Consider the following 26,589-nt stretch of genomic DNA (forward strand, 5'->3'; position numbering starts at 1 on the left):
AAACATTTCTATGAGTATATTTTTAGAAACTACTGTATTTTTTGGAGTATAAGATGCACCAGAATATAAGACGCACCTTATTTTGGGGAAGAGTAAAACAAGAAAAAAAACTTTCTGCCTGCCAGCATACATTACACCCTTTCAGCAAACAGCAAATGGCCTGGTCAGCTTCAGCACGGTATTGCAGCCTGATTCAGCAGGAGCAGCTGATTGGCAGGTGGAATACTCCCAACCAGCTATTCCAGGCTGTGGGGATTGCCATAGACCATCTTCATCTCTGTGCCTTGCATTTTCGGGAAGTTACAGGCAGTGGGAATCCTCACTTTCACTCAGATTTTGATAACGAGCTTTTTATCCATTTAAAACAAACCCTATCACCCTACGCGTATTTAACTGGAGGGGTTGGGGATGATTTTCATGGGGACAGAAGAGGGACTTGGCACCGAAGGCTCCACTCCCAAGACGTCCCCGTCTTCCGACCTATAACCGTAGGCATGGAAACCTGGATTTCCTGCAGCAAGCCCAGTAGAGACGTAGCACTTCACTATTCTGGACGCTGTCATCTCGTAAACACACTGCCCTGCGCTTTTGCTACCTTGGTTGGAGCCTGATTCCTGAAACAGCCCTGAGAAGTGGGAGGTCACCACTCATTTGGCAAAGGGGGCGCTAGGCAGTTACTACTATCTCTGCCACCTGGAACGCCTTCGTTTCAGATCCAATGCTACATTCGGAGTATAAGACGCACCCAGATTTTCACTCTCTTTTTTGAGAGAAAAGATACGTCTTGTACTCCAAAAAATACAGTAATAAACCTCAAGGGCAAAGCCTTTTGTCCCAAAATCTCATGTCCAAGCCTACTAGAATAAAGTTCCATATAATGGTAATATTGCCCCAAATTATTGTCCCAGATCACTTTTAAAATTGTTTTTTTTTTTTATAAAACAAAACAAAACCTTATACATTATTTTAGTAAGTATTGTACATAAGTTCCAGAACCTTCATTAAGGTACTGATACCTTAATAGAATTCAGTTTGTGGTCAACTAGAATAAGATACAATGACTACATATTATTAATTTCATAAATTAATTTCAGTGTTACACACTAAATTAAATTTTTTCTTATATTCCCCAAGTTGTTTTAAGCAAGCAACTAGTGGAAGTGCAAGATGGCTGCAGCTATTAACTTTTGTTGTCTTTGAATATTAGGCTTTGCTTGGTAGCAGTTGACTGCATGCTGAAATTATTTACTTTGTTATGTCTAGAATCATGATGGCGAACCTATGGCATGCGTGCCGGAAGTGGCACACACAGCCATCTATCCGGGCACATGGAGCCGTCACCTGTATCTCTTCCAACATGTTGACCTACTGGTTTTCAAGTGCACCGGTGTGCTAGAAACTGGAAGAGCAACCTGTCATTGCGCATGCGCATACCAGGAAGATCATCCTGTTTCCAATGCAGAAATGCTCATCGGCCATTTGGTCTGGGTTTTGGCGTGCATGCTCGTGAAAACCAGCAATGGCAATGGCTCGCTGTCTTCGGTGTTCCTCCTGAGCAGCTCTGCTGTCCCAGAAGAGCAGCAGTGGCGGCAGGGGAAAAGACAAGAGCGACTGGCTGGTTCGAGCACTCAAGAGAGCCGCTCAGCATTTGCTGGCTGGGCAGCTGGCTGCCTCTTCCACTGTTCCTTCCCCTAGCAATTTTGGATTTGCTTGCCCTCAACCATGCTTCCTTATGCTGTTTGTTTCATTTAGCTGCCACTTGAACTCCTCAAAGTCCAACATGGCTTAGGGGAAGGAGCAGTGGGAGGGGCAGCCAGCTGCCCAACCACCAAATGCTGTCCTGCTCCCTTGAGCGCCTGAGCCGGCCAATTGCTCTTGCCTTTCCCCCTGCCGCTGCTGCTGCTCTTCTGGGGCAGCAGAGCTGCGCAAGAGGAATGCCAGAGAAGAAAAAGAATTAGGAATCCTTGCGTGCATGACTGTTGCCTCTTCTTTACTATCCCTTGGACTTCGAGGAGTTTGTATGGCAGCTAAATGAAAACAAGCGTAAGCAAGCGTGGTTGGGGCAAGTAAGTCCAACATGGCTAGAGGAAGGAGCAGCGGGCAGGGCAGCCAGCAAATGCTGTCCTGCTTCCTTGAGCACCTGAGCCAGCCAGTCACTCTAGCCTTTTCCCCTGCCGCTTCTCTGCTGGGGCAGCAGAGTTACGCAGGAGGAATGCTGGAGAGAAAAAAAGAATTAGGAATCCTTATGTGCACTGCTGCTGCCTTTTCTTTACCATCCCACCTGCTTAATTTGGAGTGGTTTTGTGCGGGAGAGGAAGCAAGGCCCCAGAAGAGCAGCAGCAGCAGCAATGGTATCTGTAGGCAGAGGGGCTGCTCGGGCGCAAGGGGTGGCAGGCAGGGAGGCAGACATGTTGGCCTAGTCACACAAGCTTATTTTCAGCGCGCAGCAAGAAAAAGGTTAGCCATCACTGATCTAGAACATTGATTTATACTTTCTTTTCTCCCTTATATGTTTATTTGATGCATAGATATTTGTTAAACTATATGGAATATTATAGCTGTCTATTAATCCATAGTTTTGTTACAATATATTATCTATTTAATGTTTTCTATAGGTTGGCTGGAGTACTGCACGAGATTATTACACATTTCTTTGGTCACCTATGCCTGAAAATTATGTGGAAGGTTCAACAATTAATTGTGTATTATCTTTCCAAGGTAAATATTTAGAAGCAAACAGGCGAAGTGTTTTATTTAATATTTCAAAAATACTGTGATATTTTTATTACAAATAATTGAAACATACATTATTTCTTAGGCTAATACTAAAATTACTTAGGGTTATATAACAGTTTTAATTAAGTGCTTTGAATAACTGGTTGAAAATATAAAATTGGAATTGCACAACAATTATTATTTGATCATATTCAAACTAGGGTAAATATAAGGACACGACGTATTCTGTACCACTCATTGAAGCCGTTTTAAAAGGACTGTTTTGGAATAGAACCCCCCCCCCCCCAAGGTTTAGGATAAATAGGCAAAGCTCCTTAATTTAATTTCCACTTATAGAATCCATTCATATTTTGTATGAATCCCCTGGAATGGAACTTTGGTTTGTAAATAATACATGTATCCTATATATCTGTTCCAAATTAATAGGTTCTATGACAGGCATTGATCTGTTTGATTATACATACAAGCCTTCCAGGTAATTGTCAAATTTAAGGCTATTGAGTTTATTAGTTTTACCTAAGTTTTAATTTTTGTAGCTCGAAGTGTTAATTTTGCATTTATCATGAACTTTATTTTTTGCACTTAAAGTCATTGGAAGAATGTTGTGGATCAATTGGACTCTTTATTTTTATATATTTATATAAAGTTATAGAAATGTGGATGAATACTTTAGAAAAAGCACAAGTTTCATTTTATTCAATTTTTTATCACTAGAGTTTGGCCTTCTGATTGGGACTGCTTTGAATTTTTTAAAAAAAGAATAGTTTCATGCAAAGAAAAACCTGGTAGCAATCATTATTTTTGTAAAAATAGTATTTGTACCCTTATTTTTCTGTCATCTTTGAAATGTAATCACATTTAATAAAATGGATAAGGGGATAGTAAAATCAAGAGGTGATTATTACAAAAAGAGGTGATGGAACAGTATTATGAGACATTATATACTACCAAAAATTGGTGGGAGCTAGAAGACTTATTATTTTTCATTTATTAATTTTACCTATGTCTATATAGCATTTGGAATGCAAATAAAAAAGATGCACATTGCAATAAATAGCAAGTAAAAAAATACTGTGATGCTACTAACACATAGTATTTTTAGCATAATTAAAATATCTTTTTATTTAAATACATGTGTATGTGTATTCTACCTTTATTATTTTCTCATAAACAACTCAAGACAGGAACATATCTATTACTCCTTCCTCTTGCTATTTTTCCCACAACAACCCTGTAAGGTGAGTTAGGCTGAGAGAGTATGATTGTTTTTCCTGACTAAGTCTGAACTAGAATTCAATAGATTCCTGGTTTCTAATCTGGTGCCTTAACCACTAGACCAAATTGGCTTATATTTAGGTAAGAACAAGTATGTGCTTTCAATTCTTCTTTTTATCAGGGTACTACCTCCCAAATGATGATGGAGAATTTTACCAATTCTGTTATGTGACACATAAAGGAGAAATACGCGGTGCAAGCACCCCTTTCCAATTTCGAACATCGTCTCCAGTTGAAGAATTGTTAACAATGGAAGATGAAGGAAATTCTGATATGTTGGTAGTGACTACAAAAGCTGGACTTCTTGAGGTGTGAATTAACAAACAATTTATAGAATATAGTTTACTATATAATACTAATATCTCACATTAGAGATATGAAGAAAGTAGGAAATTGTATCAAATATAATTGAACCCAAACTGTTTTCAAGCAGAATGATTTGTATGAGATTTGGGCTATCTTCAGTGAAAAGGAATTTGTAAGATGTAATTAAAAATTAACCAGCAAAATGTGTGTGTGATAGATGCCATGCAGGATTGTAATATCTGTATCTGCAGAAGCAACTTTGCTCCTTACTACATTTTATATGGCTTTTTAAATAAAGTACTAGTGTTCAGCTATCAACTATAAAATTTAGTTCATAAACATTTATGGATTTGAATATAATGGGTTATGAAATAGTTCCTTGTTTTAGTCCACCTTACCTGTTGGCTGGGGAAAAAATTGTAGACTTAATATGCAAAATCTCTACAGTTTTGAAGTAAACGCTTTTTGTTTTTAGTTCAAAATTGAAAAAATTCTGAAAGAAAAAGAAGAACTACTAAAAGTAACTACATCACTTGAAAAAGAAACTGTGCAACTTAGAGATCAAGTTGAAAGACTAGAAAAAGAACTTGTGTATGAGAAAGAAAGATGTGATAAGCTGGAAGCAGAGCAAAAGGTTTGTTCTATAATTATATCTATAACATATTTTTCCTTTAACATGATACATGGGTCAATATACTTTTTATACAATGCTAACAATAATAATAAATATACATAACCGTCTTCCGATCTTAACGTTCACATTGTAATTATAATATTCCTTTATATATCAGTGTTTATAGTACTATTTTCCCAGTTTGTACTCATCTCCCCCCCCCCCAATTTGTTGGGGTCCTTCTACATTCACATCTTTGTCTTTAAACAATACCATTCTCTCTTTATAATTCTTTATCACTTTCCCATAAACACATTTTAATATCAATAACATTTCTTCATGCAGTGTATTTGTTGTCCCCTGCTGAATCACTAATATTTTAAAAATTACTCAATATTACACCATAATTCCAATATCTCAATTTTCTAGAAACACTAATAAGGCCAATTATTAATAAGATTGAATCAGTCCAGGATTATATCTCTAGGTCCCCTGAATTTAACGTGTTTGAGGTTTCAATATATTTTTTACGCAGTTAATAAAAATAACACAATTAAATATACATGATCATAGTCTTCCACCTTCTAACCTAAATATGTTTATGGTTATAATAAATTCTATTGTATGTCCCCAATTTCTACTTTATACTTTTTTCTATTAGTTTTTAATACAGTCACTTTTAAAAAGACTGAAGTTGAGTTTTCTCTCTGTCAAATCATATTAAAGGCTATCTTGTTATGCATAATTACCTAAAATATCAAGGACATAGTACATAAATGTAACTTGAAAATTTTATAGTTGGCAATTTTTTTAGCAAGCATAAATAAAACAAAAAGTAATTGTCCATACAAAAAGTATATGTACAGTATATCACAGACGTGAGTACAGCCCCTCACATTTTGTAAATATTTAAGTATATCTTTTCATGTGATAACACTGAAGAAATGACATTTGGCTACAACGTAAAGTATGGAGTATACAGCTTGTATAATGGTAAATGTGCTGTCCCCTCAAAATAACACAACACACAGCCATTAATGTCTAAACTGCTGACAACAAAAGTGAGTACACCCCTAAGTGATAATATCCAAATGGGGCTCCAAAGTGTCAATATTTTGTGTGGCCATCATTATTTTCCAGCACTGCCTTAACTCTCTTGGGCCTAAAGTTCACTAGAGCTTCACAGATTGCCACTGGAGTCCTCTTCCACTCCTCCATGATGACGTCACGGAGCTGGTGAATGTTAGAGACATTGCACACCTCCACCTTCCGTTTCAGGATGCCTCACAGATGCTCAATATGGTTTAGGTCTGGAGACATGCTTGGCCAGTCGATCATCTTTACCCTCAGCTTCTTTAGCAAGGCAGTGGTCATTTTGGAGGTGTGTTTGGGGTCGTTATCATGTTGGAATACTGCCCTGTGGCCCAGTCTCCAAAGGTAGGGGATCATCCTCTGCTTCAGTACGTCACAGTACATGTTGGCATTCATGGTTCCCTCAATGAATTGTAACTCCCCAGTGCCGGTACCACTCATTCATCCCCAGACCATGACATTCCCACCACCATGCTTGTAGGCAAGACACACTTGCATTTGTACTCCTCACCTGGTTGCTGCCATATATGGTTGACACTATATGAACCAAATAAGTTTACCTTGGTCTGATGACATAGTTCCAGAAATACATATCTTTAGTCTGCTTGTCTGCAACAAGCTGTTTGCGGGCTTTTTTGTGCATCATCTTTAGAAGAGGCTTCCTTCTAGGATGACAATCCTGCAGACCAATTTTATGTAGCATATGGCGTATGGTCTGAGCACTGACAGGCTGACGCCCCACCCCTTCAACCTCTGCAGCAATGCTAGCAGAACTCATATGTCTATTTCCCAAAGCCAACCTCTGGCTATGACGCTGAGTATGGGCACTCAACTTCTTAGGTCAACCATGGTGAGGCTGTTCTGAGTGGAACCTGTCCTGTTAAATTGCTGTATGGTCTTGGTCACTGTGCTACAGCTCAGTTTCAGTATTGGCAATCTTCTTATAGCCTAGTAGGCCATCTTTATGTAGAGCAACAATTTATTTTTTCAGATGCTCATAGAGTTCATTGCCATGAGGTGCCATGTTGAACTTCCAGTGACCAGTATGAGAGAGTGAGGGCGATAACACCAACTTTAACACACCTGCTCCCCCTTCACACCTGAGATCTTGTAACACTAATGAGTCACATGACACCACGGAGGGAAAAAGTCAAAAGATCAATAGAGTTCACTTTTGTTGTTGCTTCTTTCATTAAACACATATTTATGCATATCTGATGTAAACTTTTAATTTGGATATTTCATTATATTTTGCATATGTATGTGTCATACTAAAACACTTGCATCCTGCTTTCTCCTGTGAACGTATGAATGTGGTAAATGATAATTCAGTGATATGAGATAACCTTGGGTCTGTAGTGATTTTAACTTCACTTGATAAAAATCACTTAAATATCATACATCTATTCAATAAACATTTTGTTTCCTAAATATAAGGTAGTTATTAATGTATATTTGGTGAAATGAATTAAATGTATGTAAACATACATACCTTTAAAATCAGTTTTATTTATTTTTAAAGGATGGTTTTGAAGCTGCAGAAACCCTTAAAGCTGAAAATGAAAAACTCAAGAAAAAATATGAAGAAGCTACTTCCAAAGTTATTCAGCTTGAAGAAGACATCATGATTGTCACTCAGAAAGCTATTATAAAGGAAACAGAATTAGATAGGTATACAACAAATACAAACTTATTTTCACTGATAACTAAATAAAATTTAATTGTACACCCAGAGTTGCTTTGAGGAAGAATTTAATAAATAAATTAAAAATCTGAATTGTTTTTTCCCTATGTAGTTTGAAAGATAAACTCAAGAAAGTAGTCTTGGAAAAGGAACAGTTTGAATGCCAGTTAAAAACAGAAAAGGATGAAAAGGAACTTTACAAGGTAAATTCCAAGCTATTAAATATTTGTAGCTGTTTAATAGTAGAGATAATTCTATTACTGATGGTACCTTAATCAAATTTTCAATGTTCATGATCTGTCCCCATAATAAATCAATATGAGTACCTCCTAACCTAAAGCAGTGATTTAACTCTGCTTTAGCGTTAGATAAAAAAACTCATTTAAGCCCATCAAATTTAAGCCCATTATTTAAGAAAATAATGAGTAGAGCATTGCAATAGCAACGACAAGAGTTTGGAAAACACTCTTCTTCCACTGTACCAAGGTAGAAAAAGCCAAATATATTGCCCGGGCCAAGATCCCTGAAAAATTGCATTGAAACTTTACCCGATATTGTACCTTTTCTGCCCAGGCACACTAGTATCTAGCAAGAAATGTCTCCTCATACCAATCCTACTCTGCATGCTTAGGGCCATTCAAATTTGTTCCTTATCAAATATGCATCCAAATAAGTTTCTTTTGCTTTAGCCTTCTATCTCATCCCAGCTACTTTGGGATAAGCCTGTTTAGGATTAGAAATGTGAATTCATTATGTATGTCATTACAGATACACTTGAAGAATACAGAAGTTGAAAATTGTAAATTAGCATCTGAAATCCAGACACTTAAGAATTTGGATGGAAACAAAGAAAACCTTATAGCATATTATAAAGAAGAGATTGGCAGGTTACAACTGTGTGTGACTGAAAAAGAAAAACTGAAGAAAGCTTTCCTGCTTACTTCATCAAATAAGGTACTGATATCGATTAAAAGGATCTTTGTTTTTAAGTCCTTGATATTTTGTTTTCAGAATATTCCAAATCAAATTACCTGCATCACGTGTGAGGCATGAACAGCTGGAGTCTGTTCCCAGTGTGCGCATGTGCAGAGTTGCCAGACAAAGAGAACAGTCTTGGAATAAGGCCACAGGTGGACAGTGAGTAGCTCCTCCCATAGGGAATAAAAGAGGAGTGAAAGAGGAGGGGTTTTTACAGGAGATAATTAGTTTATTCCTGCTTTTTTGCAAAGTATTGGGGTGTCTGAAAGATATCGGCTTGGCCACTCTCCAAGCCTGATAAAGGTCAGTAATTTTGACTATCTTGAAAGATTATGGGTCGGGACTTTGCTGGAGAGGAATTCATTGTAAATTAAATAAAAGGGGTTTATCGGGATGAGGACTCGGCTTCGTGTTGCTGGGGAAGCCTAGGTCAGAACAACATATTGCCAGGAGCCATGGGCAACAGCAGACAACAATTGGAGAATTTGATACATTACTAATATTTATGCCTTGGAAATTGGTTTTTCTTTTTGTTTAAGAATAACACAATAAATTAAGAATAATATATAAACTTACTGCTTTATTTTTCTAGGAAGAGTCAAGTTTTTTAAAAGAGCAGCTTCGGAAAGCTGAAGATCAAATTCAGGCAAGCAGGCAGGAAGTTATTTTCATGTCCAAAGAACTAAGTGATGCGGTAAATGTGCGTGATAAAACAATGGCAGATCTTCATACTGCTCGACTTGAAAATGATAACTTGAAAAAACAATTGAATGATGCAGTAGCTGAACTAAAAAAAATCTCTCCTGTGAACAATGAACAGGTAAAAAGGAATGTTCTGTTCTTACGTTTTACTTAAAAAGCTCTTGTGTCAGTTAATATGAAATTATTTGGATAACTTTCAGCAGAAAGTACATTTCTATTCCATTTAAGTATTTACCTAAACAACATGTGGGCATCACTTACAGTGTAGTAAAGTATATTTAGATTGAACTTTGAGCTCTAGATGCTTTTCATATATTCATATATTTTAAAAATTCAGAGTTCCACTCTGAAATTATAATAGGATATAACCAAAATGTTGAATAAGCTATATAGAGTATTAATGGTACAACTTCCATTGCGTTACTATAAACTGGATTTAATTCATTTTATGTTTCCGCATAATTAATACAATACAATAGCAGAGTTGGAAGGGATCTTGGAGGTCTTCTAGTCCAGCCCCCCGCCCAGGCAGGAAACCCTATATCATTCCAGACAAATGGCTATCCAACATCTTCTTAAAGACTTGCAGTTTTGGGGCATTCACAACTTCTGAGGCAAGCTGTTTCACTGATTCATTGTTCTAACTGTCAGGAAATTTCTCCTTAGTTCTAAATTGCTTCTCTCCTTGATTAGTTTCCACCCATTGCTTTTTGTTCTACCCTCAGGTGCCTTGAAGAATAGTTTGACTCCCTCTTTTTTGTGGCAACCCCTGAGATATTGGAACACTGCCTCCCCTAGTTCTTTTCATTAAACTAGACATATTCAGTTCCTGCAACCGTTCTTCATATGTTTTAGTCTCCAGTCCCTTAATCATCTTTGTTGCTCTTCTCTGCACTCTTTCTAGAATCTCCACATCTTTTTTACATCGTGGCGACCAAAACTGAATGCAGTATTCCAAGTGTGGCCTTACCAAGGCATTATAAAGTGGTATTAACACTTCAAGTGATCTTGATTCTATCCCTCTGTTTATGTAGCCTAGAACTGTGTTGGCTTTTTTGGCAGCTGCTGCACACTGCTGTCTCATATTTAAATGGTTGTCCACTAGGACTCCAAGATCCCTCTCACAGTTGCTACTATTGAGCAAGGTATCACCTATACTATACCTGTGCATTTCGTTTTTCTTGCCTAAATATAGAACCTTACCCTTTTCACCTTTGAATTTTATTTTATTAGATAGTGCCCAATGTTCAAGTTTGTCAAGATCCTTCTGTATCTTAAGTCTATCTTCTGAAGTGTTGGCTATTCCTGCCAGCTTGATGTCATCTGCACATTTGATGAGTTCCTCATTTATTCCCTCATCAAATCATTGATGAAGATGTTGAAGAGTACTGGGCCTAAAACAGAGCCTTTGGGTACTCCACTGCATGCAGTTCATGAGATGCAGGACTACATGTTGAGTGCGGTTGGTTAGCCAGTTATGAATCCATCTAGTGATGATGCTGTCTAACCCACATTCTTCTACTTGTCTTCCTAATCTGATTTTTGTGGCACTGTTTTTGATAGGTTGGACTGTTTTATCCCTTTGTGAAAAAACAGATGCAAAAAATGAGTTAAATGGTTCTGCTTCCTCCCTGTTGCTTGTCACCTTCTTGCCACTTTCTCCCAGCAATGGACCAATTGTTTCCTTAACTTTTTTCTTGCTTTTAACATATTGGTAGAAGCTTTTTTTTTGTTGTTGTTATTTTTTACTTTTGTGGCAAGCTTTTCTTCATTGTGAGCCTTAGCTGTCCTCACTTCATCTTTTCAGGCTTGGGCTATTTGCTGATATTCTGCCTTAGTTATGTCCCCCTCTTTCCACTTTTTATACTTATCTTTTTTGTCTTCAATTTGTCAGAGAGCTCTTTATGCAAACATGCTGGTTTCTTTTGGGAGATGTTATTTTTCTTCTTCATTGGTATTGTGCTAGACTGGACTTTTGTAATCTCATTTTTTAAAATTTCCCAAGCTTTTTGAGTTGTTTTCCCCTTGAGGATTCTCATTAATTAAAATTAATTTATTGTAACCTAACAGTTGTTTTGATGTGGGAGAGTTTCTTCGGAAATTGTCTTAAATTTCTAAAGCAGAAAATACAGGATAATTATATTACTCCATATGAATTATTGGAGTCAAATCAGGGTAATTATCTTACTTTGTATCAAAATAAATGATATTTATCTGAAGTCGGTAACAATTTTTTCTTTCTTACGTTTTTATCAATCCATTGTAGACATTGCACCAATAGGAAATAAACTGTTTTTGTTATATATTTTTATTGTTAAACAGTGTAATACAAAAAGAAAACTAAATTAAATAAATAATTTTGTTTTGTAATAAAACAAAAAATACTAAGCATATTTTTCTCTGTAAAAACCATATTGCAATATCTAATTTGCCTTTTTCTAAAATGGCTGGTATATAAGGAAATTTGATTAGAGTCATATAACGACACAGACATTTGATCAGTTTTACATAACTATTTCATAATAATAATTTTGTTTATTATTTGTGAAATATTTTCTTTTCCAAAAGCTTTTCCCATTGTTATACATTAATTCTTTGAAGCTTTGTATCCATATTGTCTTACAATCTTTGATTTTTTCCAGCTCTATTCCATACTTTGTATGTCTTTCAGTATGTTATTTATGTTTTGTCCTGATTCATCCTTGGTTTTGTATAATTTTTTCAAATTCTGTCACCTTTGTCAAAGTTCTGCTTTCTTTTTTTAAACGGCTTTCTAATTTTTTAGCAATTTGCATGTAGTTTGCAAGATTCTTGTTGAATCTTTAGTGTGTTTCCTGAATCTGGATCCAATATGTTGACTTAAAAGCTTAAATGTGAAAAAAACTCTTTTTAAAGAATATGTTCTTGTTTGGGGAAAGGATCCAATATGTTGACTTAAAAGCTTAAATGTGGAAAAAACTCTTTTTAAAGAATATGTTTTTGTTTGGGGAAAGGGAACATCAAATGTTGCAGAGAGAGAACTACGCAGAGAAGTTGAAGATTTAAAGCTCCGTCTACAGATGGCTGCTGATCATTACAAGGAAAAGTTTAAAGAATGCCAGAAGTTGCAAAAACAAGTCAATAAATATATTAACCATGTAAGTTGTATGTTTATACAATCAATTTTTTATTTTGGATGAAGCAGACAATAGAATGCATATCTTTGAAAAAGCGAAGTTCACAGTTACTCCAAGTTGGGTAACTTAAGTTTCATGAATGTTTTAACTATTCATTGGAAGTAAGGCAGGCAATTTAATGGAACTGAGGGACAGTAGGCAGAGAGTCATGCCTATATATAATACATGCAAAAATGCAGGAACTTACTCCATTTATATTTGCAACTTCTTGTTAATCCTTATCCAGAATGCTAACAGTTGTCTATTCTAGTTTATCATTTATCTGAATGTTTTCTAAACTCTTGGATAGCATCCTTAGTAGTGTCGGATGATCGTTGAAAAAATGTAATTGCTTTTAGAAAAGTGTAATATGTTATTTATAAAGGAAGAAGAAAAATATACATTAGTATATTAATAAGAAATATATTAGTAATTATGTATTAGAGGAGGTAATAATGGATAATTTTGTAATATATTCATTGTGATTTGGCAGAATAAATGTTCATCAATTAGCAAAAGTAATTATGTTAGAATTGATCTCTGTCATCCCAAGTAGAATGAAAGGCTCAATTATTATGAGAAAACAGCACACATATTCTCCATTACAACAGGAATTTCTTCTTTCTGTGACTTTATATGGGCTAAATTCCTTCTCCCAATTCTCCTAGATAAATATGTGATATCTGCAGTGAAACTAGTTTTTCTGCATTTTTTTCTGTTACACTAGTTTTTATTGATCATAATTTCAACTGATGATTCTTGATACGGGCAGGGGGGTATTGCAAGTCCATCAAACTGTAGAAGAAGAAAAACAAAGTTTGAATGTTTATGTGAACCAAAGTACAGAAAAATTTCTGCAAGCTATGAAAACGGAGAACAGCATAAAAACAACAGAAACAAAGGCAGAATATAAGAAAAAACAGCTGGATGACAGATTAAATAGATAGAAAACCAAAGCTTTGCATGGATAGCACTTGAAAAACATTGAAGGAAAATGTGATGACAACTTTACATGGACATGGCTTAAAATGGAAACTATCAAGAAAGAAACAGAAGGTTTAATACTGGCTGCTCAAGAATAGGCACTACAAACTAATGCCACGAAAGCGAAGATATAAAAATCCACTGACAACCCAAACAAAGGGTTGCAGTAACAAAGTCGAAACTGTTTTACATTTAAAATGTGAATGCAGCAAAGTCGCACAAACTGATTACAAAGCTAGACATGACTGAGTTGCTAAATTAATTCACTGGTCATTATTTAAAAAATATGATTTACTTGTATCCAAAAAGTCAGGAGAACATAAAGCGGAAAAAGTTATTGAAAATGAGAAGGTGAAGATCTTGTGGGGCTTTCGAATACAAACGGATCTTCATTTGGAGCACAACATGCCAGATATCACAGTTATAGAGAGCTGAAGTGTACAGTTTATTGATATTGCTGTTCCTGGAGATGCCAGAGTCCAAGAAAGAGAACTAGACAAAATAATGAAATATCGCGACCTGGCCATCGAAACTACATGGCTATGGATGAAGCATGTAACAGTGATATCCATTGTCATTGTGGCAGTTGGTACCATGTCCAAGAATTTTACAAAACACATAAAGAAATTACAGCTTCCTGCAATAACCCCAGTAGAATTGCAAAAAAAATGTGCTACTAGGAACATCATATATTTTAAGAAGATACTTAGTTGATATCTAAGATTCTGTCAGCAACCTGAATCAACCATTAGCACCAGTCAATGATATTTGTGGCACATCTTTAAATGTTCAATTGACTGAGTTTCATGTTTAATGAATAAAAGAGATAATAATAATAACAACAACAATAATAATAATACCTCCTCTGATGATGCCAAATGCAGACTTTGCAAAGAAGCTGATGAAACTGTTGATCACATACTCAGCTGCTGTAAAAAAATCGCGCAGACTGATTATAAATTGCGGCACAATTCAGTAGCACAAATGATCCATTGGAATTTGTGCAAAAATTATAATATTAAAACAGTAACAAACTGGTGGGAACATCAGCCTGAAAAAGTCACCGAAAATCAGATGGTCAAGATCTTGTGGGATTTCCGTATACAAACCGACAAAATACTGGCGCATAATACACCAGACATCACACTGGTTGAGAAAAATAAGGTCACAATCATAGACATCGCAATACCAGGTGATAGCAGGGTCGCCAAGAAGGAACATGAAAAAATCACAAGATACCAGGACTTAAAAATCGAAATTCAACGACTATGGCACAAACCAGCAGTGGTAATTCCAGTGGTAATTGGCACACTGGGTGCTATTCCAAAAGCACTGGAATTACATTTAAAACAGTTAAAAATTGACAAAATCACCATCAGTCAAATGCAAAAAGCCGCACTGCTTGGATCTGCACGCATATTACGAAAATACGTTACGACGTCCTAGGCCCCTGGGTGGGGCCCGACTAGTAACCAATGCCAAATCCGGCGAAACAACTGGCCGCTGTGATACAATTGTACAACAACAATAATAATACCAAGCGAAACCCAAAGTTTTATTTCATGTCTGCAAAATAAGTATTTGTCTTTTCACTTTTTCTGTCCATCAGCCACAAATATTTATAATCCACAGAAATCCAGAAAGAATTGTTCCCTATAGCTGTCCCAATCTTGCATTTCCCAAAGTAGTTTCCAAAACAAGATTTAATCTTTAATCCATTTCCTAGCACCAGATGTAGCAGTTCTCAAAACAACTATTATCAATTTCTTGTTAAATCTAACCAGTTTAAAGTATTTATTTTTGTATATACCAACTTTAGCTAACAGATGAAAGCCTTGCTTTCTTTTTCATTTCCAGTAGAAATTAGGAGTCTGGAAAAAGAAAAGAACTTTCATTTAATGTAGCCAAAAAGTGGTTTAGAAAAAATAACTCAATAAAAATACATCATGTCTATATCTTAAATTATACTTATCTTATTAAGGTATTCAGTCTAGTCTTTCTCTTCCAGATGAAAATAGTTATTTCATTACTTCACTTTCATTTCCTGTGGGTGTATAATCCGGTCACTCGCCACTTCCAGTGGTGGGAAGAAGTAACAATTCCCTCCCTCTTCCTCTCTGGAATCTCTCTTCTTCACAAAAACATTTTGGTGAATTTAGTTTAAATTCTGGGTTTATTAGGCAATTCTTACCCCAGTTCAATACACTGTTTGTTTTTCCGCTTTTCTTCATTCTGGTTGTCAGAGCTCTGGTTCAGCCATTAATGACTGTCTTCTTCTCCGCCTGTCAGGAAGCTTTTCCTGGATCCACCAAAGTGGACCGTCCTCCACTCAAAATCTATGGGAGACCTTCCTTTCTTGTCACACCTACAAGGTGACGTTTGACTCCAAAGAACCTCTAGGCAGGCATAAATCAGCTGGGCTTCGCAGAGAGCCACTCGCCACAGCTGTTCCAGCACTCCAACATCAACCAGAAATCTATTCTTAAGACTATCAACTTAAGCTTGCTAGGCTAAATTTTGTGATGCATTAAAATGGCCTACTTTATTAAATATTCTAACAACTATTTATAATTTGATGCATATTATTTCTCCATGTTTCCTTTAACATCCCTTTATCATTTCTCATGACTCTGAGAAATAAGTTTAGAATTACTCCAAAATAGGAGGAAATATTATTTTAAGCATGTGAGTGATAAATATAAATTAGTTGAAGGATTATATTTGGACAAAAGAATTATAACTGGCTAAGGGAAAGAAATTAGGCTAAGTTTATATTTCCATTTTGTTCTACTGATAGGAAGATAATCACACCACAGCTGATGAATTTTAATACTGATCTGTTCAATATCTGCAATGTCCTACTATACTTTAATTTTTAATTCATCTTTTTTTCAAATTTAATTATGACCACTTAAATATTACATTATATAAGTAAAGCCCCTTTTTGATGGTATTTCCATAACTAAAAAGCAATAAAATTCAAAGTGAATTTAGGATTTAGGATTTTATTAAACATTTATATGCCGCCCTTTTCCCTGAGGGGACTCAGGGCGGCTTACAACAATGGAGGGAAGGGAGTGCAAGACAAGACTTAAAAAGAAAAAGAAACGTGAATAAAAGAAATTAACCATAAAAACACACCATTCACTCAACATTCGGGCGGGGTGAGAGTAATCCTATCCCCAGGCCTGACGGGATAGCCAGTTCTTGAGGGCTGTGCGGAAGGCCTGGACGGTGGTGAGGGTACGGATCTCCACGGGGAGGTTGTTCCATAGTGTCGGAGCTGCAACTGAGAAGGCTCTCCTCCGTGTAGTCGCCAGTCGGCACTGACTGGCGGATGGAATTCGGAGGAGGCCTACTCTGTGCGATCTGATGGGACGCAGGGAGGTAATTGGCAGGAGGCGGTCTCTCAGATAGCCAGATCCACTACCATGGAGCGCTTTATAGGTGGTAAGTAAAACCTTGAAGTGCACCCGACGATCGACAGGTAGCCAGCGCAGCTCACGGAGGATCGGTGTTATATGGGCGAACCGTGGTGCGCCCATGATCACTCACGCGGCCGCGTTCTGAACTAGCTGAAGTCGTCGGATGCTCTTCAAGGGCAGCCCCATGTAGAGCACATTGCAGTATTCCAGCCTAGAGATCACAAGGGCTCGAGTGACTGTTGTGAGAGCCTCCCGGTTCAGGTAGGGCCGCAACTGGCGCACCAGGCGAACCTGGGCAAATGCCCCCCTGGTCACAGCTGACAAGTGATGGTCGAAACTCAGCTGTGGGTCCAGGAGGACTCCCAAGTTGCGGACCCTGTCTGAGGGGTATAAATTTTGTCCCCCCAGCCTGATTGATGGAACGCTAGCCGAATTTTTGGGAGGAAAACACAACAGCCACTCGGTCTTTTCCGGGTTGAGCACCAGTTTGTTAGCTCTCATCCAGTCTTTAACAGCCTCAAGGCCCCGGTTCATCACGTCCACCGCTTCATTGAGTTGGCACGGGGCGGACAGATACAACTGCGTATCATCCGCATATTGGTGGTACTTAATCCCGTGCCTCCGAATGATCTCGCCCAGCGGTTTCATGTATATGTTAAATAGCAGGGGGGACAGAACCGAGCCCTGCGGCACCCCATAGGTTAGGGGCCTCGGGGACGATCTCTCCCTCCCCACCAACACCGACTGCGACCTGTCCGAGAGGTAGGAGGAGAACCACTGTAAAACAGTGCCGCCCACCCCCACCTCCCGCAGTCGTCGCAGAAGGATACCATGGTCGATGGTATCGAAAGCCGCTGAGAGGTCAAGGAGAACCAGGATGGACGCGTGGCCTCCATCTCTGGCTCTCCAGAGATCATCGGTCAATGCGACCAAAGCGGTTTCAGTGCTGTAACCGGGCCTGAAGCCAGACTGGAAGGGGTCAAGATAGTTAGCTTCCTCCAAGGTATGCTGAAGCTGTAAGGCCACCACCTTCTCAACAACCTTCCCCGCAAAGGGGAGGTTGGAGACTGGACGATAGTTATTAAGAACTGCTGGATCCAAAGACGGTTTCTTCAGTGAATACAGATAGTCCTCAACTTACGATGACAACGGAGCTCAAAATTTTTATTGTGGGACATTTGTTAAATGAGTTTTGCCCCATTTTACAACCTTTCTTGCCTCAGTTGTTAAGTGAACCCCTGCAGTTGATAGATTACTAACTCTGCTGTTAAGTGAATCTGGCTACCCCATCAATTTTGCTTGTCAAACGGTTGCAGAAATTGATCACATGATCCTGGGATACCGCAATAGTCATAAATATGAATCAGTTTCTAAGCATCTGAAATTTGATTACATGATCATGGGGATGATGCAAAGGTCATACTTCTGAAAATGGTTATGCCACATTTTTCCATGTAATTGTAACCGTTGGACTGTCACTAAATGAACTGTTTTAAGTTGAAGACAACCCATATCATTTTCTATGTATGTTAATATTTAGTATTTTAAAATACATTTCTATTTGGTTTTGATTTTCAAATCAGTGTGAGGTATGCATGCAAATATTTTTAAATAATGGATATATAATACTTAAGGTCACTGCTTATCATATGCAAAAGTCATATTTAGGTTATTTTGCCTAAAATGAGTTTTGTGATAAAATGGTGGCCATGGTCACATGATTGCAATTTATTAGGGTGTTTTTTCTGAAAATTTTCCCTTAATTTTGGTTTCTGGCAAAAAGTGCCTCAAAGCGAACAAATTTGCTTAACAACTGCTGTAAAAGAAGTAATAAAATCAGCTCCAGTCACATGTGACCTGTTTTATAATTATTACAACTTGTGGCCTCAATTACAGTTATAGGTCGAGGACCATCTATATTCCATTTTTTAAAAGTATTTAAAGGTGCATCCATCTCCATATTACCATCCATGTCCCTTGACCTTCTACAGAGAATTTACTACAATCTTTTACATCACAGCCATGCTTTAGAGTAAAAAAGGTGGACTCGCAGATATTGTTAGATGTCTAGACTATGTCAAATTATATAGCATTGTATTAAGGGTTCCCTTTTCCTGAGGTATTTAGATAAAGATTCTTAAGACAAAGTTTTGGTTTTGCTTAATTTGTTTTGTATCTGAAGGATTATTTTTATTATATTTGTTTGAAGAACTTGCCATAGAATCCTTTTAATGAAAGAAATATTTTAAATAAAATCTTTTTCATAAAGAAAACTTCAGGGGATCAACTGAATTTGACAGATGGCTCAAAAAAGGAAATTTCTACGGTCGAAGCTGGTGATAAAACATTGCCCACATCTCCAGGTATCAGCTCCTCCTGTGCTCTCTTAGAAAAATAAAGCTGAAATCTAAACATCCCCCAAACCATATATAGCATGCTTCTCTTCCACTGGTAACTCTTCGAAAACTTAAAATCAGAGTGTTTTCGGAGCTAAGATTGGCATAGAATGCAAATCTATATGAATTAATTAGAAGCCTTTTTTTTAAGCAAGGAAAAAGCTTTGTCAAATGCACGTAGGGCTGTCTTCATGAAACAGCCTAGGAATTTCATGTTTTGTTTTAGTTATATATTTTTTAAAATGCAAAAACTTCATCATTGTAGGAATTCTTTCTTTTCATTCCAGAGGATGAGGAGAGAACTTATCTTTGATCTATGATTTAGTTAAACATGTAAATAAATAAATAAATAAATCTCCATGCTATCTTCTGTCATGATGTTGAAATGATGCATAGTAATTGTAGATTTTAATTAGATTAAATTTAAATTTAATCATATGCATTAAACATATATCATCAACCTTACTGTTTATAATTAGCATTTCTTAGTGTTTTTATAACAGAAAGCAGTAATTTTCTGTTAATGGTGAAAAGTGTACGGAATGCTCCTCTTCCTTTTTCTGATAGGCAAAATCAGAACTTACATCCTCATTTACAAAGAGGCAATCACTTCCCAGTTCAAAATTGCATTTAGCTTGCACTTAGTTTGCAAGTCTTTGTTTAAACTCCCCTTGTGGCTTTTTTCTCTGGTTCCTTTTTTTAGAAGATTACTAGTCATTTGCTATAGTTGGAAAATGATTAGAGCTCAGCTCTTTTTATCTGGTGCTGCTACAAAACCAGATCTAAGGAGTTTGGGAGGATCATGAGGTGAAATAGTTTGTGGCGAGCTATTTCTGTCTTCTTAGGGACTCTGGCTCCAGTAGAATGCCAGGTATTTTCTTTCAACCATGATTGAGTTCCTCTCTGCTCTTTTGGGCACCAGACAGGACAGAGTCTAGCAAGATTAGGGAGATTTTTTTCCTCCACTAACTGTGATTGTTGGTATAGCAGTCAATTCAGAGCTCAGAATCTGGATCTTCCCCATCATTCTGTTGCAGACTGCCTACCAATGATCTTGGCATCTGTGCTGCATAGATCCAATCTTTAGCCTTGAAGAATGGTGACAATCCTAAACTTTATCCCTACTTGTATATTTTTTAAAACTAACATTAGCAAGAATCACTGTTTTATTTTTCTTTTAAAAATAAAAGAACTATACTACTCCTTTTTTAGTTTTTGTTTTTGGTAATGACTAAAACTGATGTTGTCATAAAGAAGGCAAGTGAAAACACTGCCTATTATTTTACACTTCACAGTTCTCCTTTGCCAGTCTTATCTGGGGAGGCTATCCATTTCAGGTATCTTTCCAGAATAAGATAGAGAGTGGATTGGGGAATTCTCCTGTTTGCAGAATCAAACTGCTTTGTAATTAGCTTTTAGGCAAGGATCCTTATTCCCTGTTCCCTTTGATGGGAGAAGAGAGGATTATTTGTTCTCTCTTATCATCTTCTGGTTCATCCTGCTTTAATAATTTTATTAATGCAGGTGGGAGGAGGGGAAAGGGTCAGTCTTCCAAAATATATATATGCTGATTTACCTTCAGCTTTAAGCATGCTTTTGCTGTCTTTAACAAAAATCAGTATCTAGAAATATCTGGCACCCTTGAATATGTTGTCATCAGAATGTAAACAGACTTCATTTTAATTAGAATTATTCATTCAAAACTATATTTTTCCTCAATGTATGCAGTTAGCATCATTTCATCTGATACAGTTTTGGAGTTTTCAGAAAAGGAACAAGATCATGAAAAGAATAAAGAAATTTCTGACAGAACAGTGAAATTTATGAAATGCAAGCCGATGCTGTCAGTAAGTAAAACAGTAAAACAGAAGAAATTAGGGAGTCATCATAGGAAACCTAAGTGTTTTTAATAATTTTATGTCCACATTTGACTTGGATGTATTTGAAAAGTTCTTGTAAGTTAATATCTTTTTATAAGTCATTTAAGTGTCAATCGGAACTGAGTCCTGCTACACATAGCAAAATATATTTATGACATACGGCAACTATTTATGACATTTATTCTTTTGGTGAGGAAATCTGCACTTTCATATCTATTGTTTCTCAGAAATAAGTCCTGCTTTATTCATATATTGTTAAATATTCATAAATTTGCATTATCTAGGTTACATATGATAGGACTGCATAGTATTGCCCTATCTGAGGCTATTTTTATTCTGTGTATAAAAATAATTTAAAAACATTTGCTGAAAGGTCTGAATGCGTAGCTTTTTTCCATGTACAGGTTTGCCAATATCAAAAGGGATGAAAAGTAAACTCCCAAAGAAATAGGATTATGAATTATGTGTCTGGGCTTTTCTTGAAGAGAATGAATTATTTAATTCAATGAACATGACTAGTATCAAATAATATTCTAAAGATGATTTACTCATAGTCTTGTTTGATTTTACTAGCACTTGATAATATTTCATAACTGATTGCACTGCTTATTGAAATTAAAAGCAATAAATTTCTGTTTCTGGATTTAGGGTGCACTTGATAGTTGCAAAACTTTATGGAGTGTGTTTGTAGTGATCCAAAATCCAAAATGAAATTACTTGACAGAAAAAGAATTGTGCATTAGTAGAAGACTACTAAACACTTTGAAGAGGGTTCATTGTTTTATTCTTTAGCTAAAACATCGAATTATATAATTAGAGGCAATTAATAAGCAACTCAGTTTTTGAATGCTCAGTTTAAAAAATGCTCTGGCAAAAATAATCTGTGGGTTTCTTAAAGCTTATTATTTATTCTTTTTCCTTAGGATGAGAAATTGAAATGTACAATGTATGCTGATGAACTGGCCAAATTGGAACTGAAATGGAAGGAGCAAGTGAAAATTAGTGAGAGTGTGAAGGAACAACTAGCTGTGGTGAAAGACCAGTATCTAGTAAGCCTAACAATTATTTAATATGGTTATACAATCTTCTAATTAAAATCACTTGCAAGGGAAATTAGAGTTGGTAATTAATAGAAGTGTTTACAGGGACAACCATTTATTTAATGACTATTCTTAAGTTACACTGGTGCTGAAAAGGGTGATTTATGACTTGAACCTGAACATAAACATTCCACGATCATGTGATCAAAATTTGGCTGGTATTTATGTATTTATGACCGTTACAGGAGCCTGAGGTCACGTGATTGCTATTTGTAACTTTTCCAGGGGACTTACAGCAAGCAAAGTCAATGGGGGGGGGGGGTGATCGGATTCACTTACCCACATGATTCATTTAACAGTTGTGTTTCTTGGCAATGGAAGTTCCAGCTCCTATTGTGGTTGTAAATCAAAGGCTAACTGTGCTCACTTTATAGAATCATTGAAGCCAATTTCTGCGATAGAACTATTATCACTGAACATGTCACCTCTTTGTTTCTGTACTGCTTTCAGTGATGCAGAATGATTTATTTTCCTGGCTTTGGGACTATTATGATAGAGAGCTAGCTCTTCTGAACATGAGTTTCAGCATGTCATTTACACAAGGAAGACCATTGTTTTTGTCAATAAGTAGCCTAACTTGAAAAGTGCTCTTTGTTTTCCACACCATAAGTGACTATAGAAGCTCTTGTTTTGCAATGAAAGAAAACTTAAGTATTGTAGGAGAGAACAGCCCTAAAATTACCTTTCTAAGTTTCTGTTTTTGTTATATTAAAAAATACATGAATAAGGAATAGTTATGTTAGAAACTTAATTCTGTAAATTAAAATTGGTAATTGACTGGGATTTTTTTATTTTGCTCTCATTGCTTCATGTTCTTTATGTCCTCATCCCAATGTGGTACTTACATCCTATTTTATAAAACATGCATATCAGCAAAATACTTAACATGCTAAATCAGCTTTTTATTTTTGCCAAATGAAAGCAGAGTCCAGTTTAAAGGTTACAGTGTGAAGTCTGATTTCTCATTTATGGATTACATTTTTTTTGCCTTGCCTTAATACTTAAGAAAGTTTTGGAAACCAGCCTTAACAACTCAACAAAACATAAGTACGAAAACTAAGTACAGTCAATATAAAGAACTAGGTAGACCAAATAAATAATGATGTGATTTTCCAACACCCACATTGAGAGCATATCTTATAAATTATGACAATAATACTGGTTCTTCATATTAAGTATCTGACCCTGAAAATATATCTGGAGAACTTTTTTTTAGTCACATACATTATTTTAATTTGTGTTTTAAATAGATGCAGTTGGCTGAAAAAGACAAAAAAATAGATGAATTGACATCTCACCTAGGAGTTCACAACAATGAGAAGGTACTGATTTAATATCTGTGAACTACTGATAATATATATCTGTCATGTGGCACTTGGAACTATTTCAGTACAAAAAACTGCACAAGAACAAAATATGAATACTGTAGTAGTTAGAAGGAAAAATTATCTTGGGCTATAATTAAATGTGAGTTTGTAAAGTGGTGCAGTGGAATCTTGGTACTCAATTTCTTCAGAACTCATAAAATTTGAGAATGAATTTGATGTGAAAATGTCTTGGTACTCGTTGCTTGTTTGACTTGATATGGTGCAATAGGAAAAGGGGGATGGCCACAGAGAAAGGATAGGAAATCAGCCCTGTCAGGAAGGTTTCTGACAAAGGAAAAGGGACAGACACGAAGTGCTATCTGGTCGGGAAAATGGTCATGTGATAAGTCATGTAGCACTCATCCCTTTTAGTATTCATTGCACCTTCTGGAACCAATTAACGAGTACTAAGGTACAATTATCATGGGAGTTTTAAACTGTTAGATACCTTGTTTGTAAAGTTTACAAGAACATAGGGCAATAGGTTTGTATGATAACTGCGGTGAGCCGCAGTGGCACAGTGGTTAGAGTGCAGTACTGCAGGCTACTTCTGCTGGTCACTGACTGCCAGCAGTTTGATAGATCGAATCTCATCTGGCTCAAGGTTGGTTCAGCCTTCCATTCTTCTGAGGTTGGTAAATGAGGACCCAGATTGTTGAGGCCGATATGCTGGATCTGTAAACGGCTTAGAGGGCTGTAAAGCACTGTGAAGCAGTATAGTGCTATTGCTATTGCTATAACCAAAGAAATTTAGAAATGTGTATGTTAACTAGAGTATCCCAGCCATGATGATAGTGATGATGATGATTTCAGGGTGGCAACAGATCATTTCTGTATTTAAAAAAAGGAAATAATTTGCACAGTTTTCTTCCATGTCATTATCATACCAACCATTAAGCAGTTCATTTCCCCAGCCTCAAGACATATGGGTATTTCATCTCTGGAAACAAATTTGTATTTTTTCAGGGTCTGAGAATTAAGATATAAGATATATTATAACAGCCATATTGGTTTTAGAAAAGATTTTATTTTATCAAATTTAGAAATTGTTTAGGTAAATATAGATAAAGTAAGGGCATTAGTTTAAGTTTTAGTTAAGGAAGTTTTAAGAATTAAAACATTCAATATTCAACTAGCAACTGCATCAGAAGTTTTACATAAATTTAAGTTTTATTACTTTTTAGTTATGTTATACTCTTTGGTATAGCATAATTTAGATTACTTAATAAGAAGAAACAAGATACAATATCAAGATAGACATTTATAGTACTGCAAATATGAAGATTTTAAAAATATTTTTATAGATAATGGGAAAAGAGAAAGCTAAATAAAGCAGCCTTAAAAGACTGTTTTGTTCCTTGTATCATAGCATTATTTTTCAACCATTCTTTAGAAACCTGGAAGGAGACCAGAAAATCAAACAGAAAGGATCAAGGAAGGACAGATTTCTCAGCAGGCACTACATTTTCTCAATCCAGATCTTAATTCTGAAGATAATGGGCAGATTCCTGCTACATTACCTAGTATACCACTTCTGCACTATGGAAATCCCTACACAAGCCAGGAAACTAGAGGTTTGAGGATTCAGTTTTTGTCAATTAGTTGTACTAGGAAAAAATCCTTTGGAAGCATATCACAGGTTCTCAAAGCAATTTAATTAATTTGTAGTTGTTGATAAAAGTGGCTGTTACTTTCAAGCATTTTAACTAAAGATAAAGGTATTTCGTAATATGGCCTTTCAGAAAAGGCTTACCATAATTTTATATAATCTGGTGTTCATCTCCTAATTATGATTTCAGGTGGAGCAGATGATGCTTTTTATCCTGATGACATCCAGAGGCCACCCATGAGAACAGCCTCTTGGGACCTTGAAGATAATGTGGTTTGCAGTCAGCCTGCTCGTAATTTCAGTCGCCCTGAGGGTTTAGAAGATCTTGAGGATAATAACGTAAGTTTGAAGTTAAAATAACATTTATGTTTCTTATATTTAAGTTATTCCTACATCTCCCATCCAAGAATATCTGAATATTTCTCTGAAAGTTTCCAGTTTAAATGAGATGACCATAATATCTCACTTTAGAAAGTTCATTAAAATCAGTGGCATTCATTTATCATTGTGTAAGTCAGTTGTGGTATTTATTCAAAGATATAAAAATTGATTTTATCTTTGCTAGTCAGTGCCTTTAATTACTATGTTTTTTCAAAGGTTAAAGTGATCAAAAACATGGTCAAAGCACTAATTTCCACACATAGTTCCAAAATTGGAAATCTTTAATCTAGCTGGCATAGGGAGTTACGTTAAAAATTATCTTAATTGGAATACTCTCCCAAAATCTATATTTTGAATTCAAAAGAATGTAATGGTGTTTGTATATCAAGAAAAGTGTTTCTGATAGAGTAACATTTAATTAATGTTAAACATTTAATAAATATTCACCACACATGAACAAAATTCAGGGTTCCACCACAAAACCGTGCTCGACTAAACCACGTCGCTGATGTCATCAACAGGGCGACAACAGCGCGGAGACAGAAGCACGCTGTAAATCCTAAACCTAAAATTAACCCCTAAACCTAAACCTAACCCCCCCTAAACCTAATCCTAAACCTAACCCTAAACCTAACCCTTAACCTAACCCTAAACCTAACCCTAAACCTAACCCTTACCTTAAGTTGAATCGGCTTGCTTTCAAAGCGCTATTTAAAGCGCCCTTCTTTCTCCGCGCTGGCTATTGTCGCCCTGTTGATGACGTCAGCGATGTGGTTTAATCAGCGCGGTTTAGTCGAGCTCAGTTTTGACGGGTCATGAAAATTCAGATCAGGATTTTATTTCAGTATTTCTGAATAAAGACAATTACCAGTAACATGAACATACTAATTTCTATAAATGCCTATT

General features: G+C 36.3%; 1 protein-coding gene across 6 annotated transcripts in view; it reads left to right on the plus strand.

The window, feature by feature from the left end:
* The window catches only part of TAX1BP1 (Tax1 binding protein 1), a 47,870-nt gene that overhangs the window by 15,301 nt on the left and 5,980 nt on the right, over positions 1 to 26,589 (plus strand). For 4 of the 6 annotated variants that reach the window (XM_032237909.1, XM_032237908.1, XM_032237912.1 and 1 more), the window contains exons 3-16: positions 2,616 to 2,718; positions 4,133 to 4,320; positions 4,793 to 4,951; positions 7,545 to 7,693; positions 7,819 to 7,909; positions 8,475 to 8,660; positions 9,277 to 9,504; positions 12,380 to 12,523; positions 19,220 to 19,313; positions 21,075 to 21,193; positions 22,150 to 22,275; positions 23,577 to 23,648; positions 25,087 to 25,267; positions 25,493 to 25,641. In XM_032237909.1, coding sequence (XP_032093800.1) covers positions 2,616 to 2,718; positions 4,133 to 4,320; positions 4,793 to 4,951; positions 7,545 to 7,693; positions 7,819 to 7,909; positions 8,475 to 8,660; positions 9,277 to 9,504; positions 12,380 to 12,523; positions 19,220 to 19,313; positions 21,075 to 21,193; positions 22,150 to 22,275; positions 23,577 to 23,648; positions 25,087 to 25,267; positions 25,493 to 25,641 — 1,989 coding nt within the window. Of the gene's footprint in view, positions 1 to 2,615; positions 2,719 to 4,132; positions 4,321 to 4,792; positions 4,952 to 7,544; positions 7,694 to 7,818; positions 7,910 to 8,474; positions 8,661 to 9,276; positions 9,505 to 12,379; positions 12,524 to 19,219; positions 19,314 to 21,074; positions 21,194 to 22,149; positions 22,276 to 23,576; positions 23,649 to 25,086; positions 25,268 to 25,492; positions 25,642 to 26,589 lie in introns of those variants that run through there. The other 2 variants (XM_032237914.1, XM_032237913.1) reach the window with 2 other exon arrangements.

This window comes from Thamnophis elegans, chromosome Z, assembly GCF_009769535.1.
Source record: "Thamnophis elegans isolate rThaEle1 chromosome Z, rThaEle1.pri, whole genome shotgun sequence".
NCBI lineage: Eukaryota > Metazoa > Chordata > Lepidosauria > Squamata > Colubridae > Thamnophis > Thamnophis elegans.